The sequence below is a fragment of the Aulonocara sp. 'chitande type north' Nkhata Bay genome, linkage group LG7, assembly GCF_057382095.1.
Source record: "Aulonocara sp. 'chitande type north' Nkhata Bay isolate Kocher_YH1m ecotype deep benthic linkage group LG7, A_spYH_male_GT1.1, whole genome shotgun sequence".
NCBI classification, from domain to species: Eukaryota; Metazoa; Chordata; class Actinopteri; order Cichliformes; family Cichlidae; genus Aulonocara; species Aulonocara sp. 'chitande type north' Nkhata Bay.
In genome coordinates, this window is record NC_141350.1 from 63,434,547 (window position 1) to 63,437,997 (window position 3,451).

A 3,451-nucleotide genomic window follows, 5' to 3' on the forward strand; every position below is an offset into this window, starting at 1 on the left:
CCGCGTTGATTGAACTAATTGTTATCAGCCTTTCTGAAACCGAATATTCCGAGTTGGACAGTTCGGGGTTACTCAACCCTGAGTATCATTTTTCACTCTTCCTGAAATAGGGCCCTGGTGTCTGGCTGCTGGTTTTTTTCCAAAGATTCTTTCTTTTGTTTTCAATAGTTCTCATCACGCTGATTGATGTCCAAGGGGTCTCCTTTCTTATAAGTTTGATTCTAATTCCTACAGCGGCGATGTTAAATTGGGGTGAAACATCATCATAACAGCTTTGACTCATGCAATAGTTTTGCCCCCTTAGCTGCAGGTGTTGTGCTAGACCAGGGGTCACCAACCTTTTTGAAAGTGAGAGCTACTTCTTGGGTACCGATTAATGTGAAGGGCTACCAGTTTGACACACACTTCTCAAATAACAAATTTCCTCAGTTTAACTTAATTATGTGTTATCATTAATAATTAATGATATTCATCTATGTACGGACACTAATTATGTTAATTATTTTTCACCATAATTATAAAGAATGCAATTAGGAAACAAGGTAGGAAACATAAATATCAATATGCAACGCTTTATTTCTATATATCTCTGCAAGTATTTACATTTTGAAGTGATCACTTCTACAACATTTTCACTTACCACTAACAAATTTTAACAAATCATGCACTGTTACATACATTATTTTTGTATGTATGTAACATACAAAAAATCAACTTTCAAATTTTACAGAACTTTTCACCAAATTGGCAGCATTTTAAAGCAAATTGTCACATGTTACACTTAACAAACACATTTGTTTTTCAATAATTAAATTCAACTTTGACATGACACTGTAATGTTGCCACTGAGAACATCTAATATGGCTTTCTTTGTCTGTTAGTGGGAAACCTGGCATTGCATGCTGTTCACCAGTGTGTTGTAATCTGGGGTATAACTTGACACTGCAACTCTGAGTGAGTCTTGCAGATGTGCATCGGAGAGGCGTGTTCTGTGTTTGTTCTTGATGAAGTTCATGTCAGAAAAGGCTGATTCACAAAGATAGGTTGAACCAAACAGGCTGGCAACCTTCATAGCTGCTGTGCACACACCACTGTACTTTTCTGTGTCAACAAGGCACCAAAAGTTTGGTGCACCCAGATAGGCTTTGAGGTGGACATCATTTTGCAATGTTACAATTTCGATTTCCACCTGTCCAGCATCCAAGCTGAACATTGAACTTAGTTGCTCAGCAATGCATGTTGTGTCCACATTCATGAAAGGATTGGAAACAAATGAGACACATGGCTCAAGCTGATCAAGATCACAAAACCTGTTCTCAAACTCTTGACCAAGTCGGTTTATGACTTGAGTGTACTTTTCTGCAACTTTGTCAAAAGTCTCAGATGCAGAAGCATTGTCTTTCAGCACCATCTGCACAGAGGGAAAGTGCAGCACCTTTTTTCTCTGTAAATGCACAGAGAAAATGTTCATCTGGGCTTTAAATCCATTTAAAGCACTTATCATGTCAGCAACAGTCTTACCTTTGCCTTGCAGCTCACAGTTCAAATAGTTCAGTTTCCCAGTAATGTCTGTTAAAAACGCAAGGTCAAGTGTCCACTCAGTGTCCTCCAGCAGAGATGTGTCTTCCCCTTTGGATTGCATGAACTCCTTGATTTCACCCAAAAGTGACAAAAAACGAAGCAAAATCCGTCCCCTGCTGAGCCATCGGATTTCCGTATGTAGTAGAAGGTCACCATATTCAGCTGACAGCTCCTCCAATAGCACCTTGAATGTTCTGTGCTGTTTAGCTCTGGAGCGGATGCTGTTTATGATCTTCACGACGGGAGTCATGACGTGCTCGAAGCCGATCACCTTTGCGCATAACGCCTGCTGGTGAATGATGCAGTGGTAATGCATGAAGTTTGGGAACTCTGTGTCACCTTTACAGTGAGCGATGAATCCCGTATGTCGGCCGATCATAGCAGGAGCCCCGTCGGTAGTCACTGATACCAGCTTTTCCAACGGTACCTTTTTCTTCGCGAAAAACTCCTTCACCGCGTTATAGATGTCAACTCCCTTCGTTGTTGTCTTTAGCGGCAGTAGTGTCAGAAGTTCTTCTTTTGTGGAGAAACCATCAAATACCATCCGGATAAAGACCATCAGCTGTGCTGTACTGCTGCTGTCGACGGACTCGTCACACTGGATGCTAAACCAACTGCACTTTGCCAGATCCTGATCCAACTGATCGGCCAAGTTCCCGGACATAGCCGACACTCTTCTAACAATTGTAGTTGCCCCCAGCTGGACATCAGAGAGAGTGGAGATTACATCGTTTCCATATTTCTCGTCTTTAAGCACAGTTTTTGCAATTATCATCATTGCTTCTTTGAAATACTCCCCGTCTAAAAATGCCTTCTTTTTCTTAATCATGAAATGTGTAGCTCTAAATGAGGCTTCGGTTGCTTTTTGAGAGTTTTTCACCGGTCTCGTGAAAAAAGACTGCTGTTTGCTCAAACCTGCCTTTAATTCGCGGGCCTTTTCCGCTCGCAGTGTTCTGCCCTTTGGGTAGTTAGCATGGTAGCTTGTGTGACACGTTCGGAAATGTCTCTCCACGTTGTGCCGCTTTGCCGTTGCCACAGTTGCCCCGCCAATGAGACACACGCATGAATCTTTCACAGTGGTAAAAAAGAACTCTTCCTCCCATTCACTGTGAAAATTATATGTTTTCTTCCTTTTTTCCGCCATGTTTTCCTCATCTCCTCACCTTTGCCTTTGCTGGTCTTCACGGCAACTGTTTCCGTGGAGACCAGCTAGCACTAAATATTAGATCATGATCTAATATTTAATAATAAACATTTTTTTATATATTATCTCTAACAAATTAACGCCAATGCAATTGTGATTAAAAAAAATAGCAAGAAAAAATAAAAATAGATGCAGCTTACTGGTAAGTTGTTATGGTGAGCTATTTTTTAGAACAGGCCCGCGGGCGACTCATGTGGTCCTTGCGGGCGACCTGGTGCCCGCGGGCACCGTGTTGGTGACCCCTGTGCTAGACAGTGATCGTGATTACCGCCCGCGGGAGCGCGCACAGCTGCTTAAAGCTGTAGCGCCCAGATTACTTACACCTACTTCTGTGCAACTGATATAAGATGCGGTAAGCTGAACACAGCTTCAACCGTCTGTTTGTTGAAAAATAGTAACGTACCGCATTTTCTTGTTAGTAACTGTAACGGTGTTGTAACGATAGGAATAGTAATTAGTTAGATAGTAACGCCGTTACTTGTAACGCCGTTATTCCCATCACTGCTCATAATGTGAATAAATATGAGAATTGGTAAAAATAAACAAACACTTTTCAATTCTTTACTTCTTTTTTTGACCATTACAAGCTGAGTTCCAGGTTCTGGGAAGACCAGTCCATGACTAATGATGTTCCTGTGTGTATTTCTCTAACCAGGTATGCTTATA

General features: G+C 41.5%; 1 protein-coding gene across 1 annotated transcript; it reads right to left on the minus strand.

The window, feature by feature from the left end:
* Window positions 1-1,379: 1,379 nt before the first annotated feature.
* On the minus strand, window positions 1,380-2,725 carry LOC147326588 (general transcription factor II-I repeat domain-containing protein 2-like). The gene is made up of 2 exons (XM_086297795.1): window positions 1,522-2,725; window positions 1,380-1,411 (listed from the first exon to the last, which is right to left on the minus strand). The coding sequence occupies exons 1-2, from the start codon at window positions 2,723-2,725 to the stop codon at window positions 1,380-1,382; spliced, it is 1,236 nt and encodes a 411-aa protein (XP_086153921.1).
* Window positions 2,726-3,451: the final 726 nt, after the last annotated feature.

Bases quoted from the DNA above. Each gene is read 5' to 3' on its own strand.
- LOC147326588 (XM_086297795.1), bottom strand. From the start codon at position 2,725: ATGGCGGAAAAAAGGAAGAAAACATATAATTTTCACAGTGAATGGGAG. The intron at 1,412-1,521 runs GTAAGACTGTTG...CCCTCTGTGCAG, and splicing joins CTGTGAGCTGCAAGGCAAAG to ATGGTGCTGAAAGACAATGC.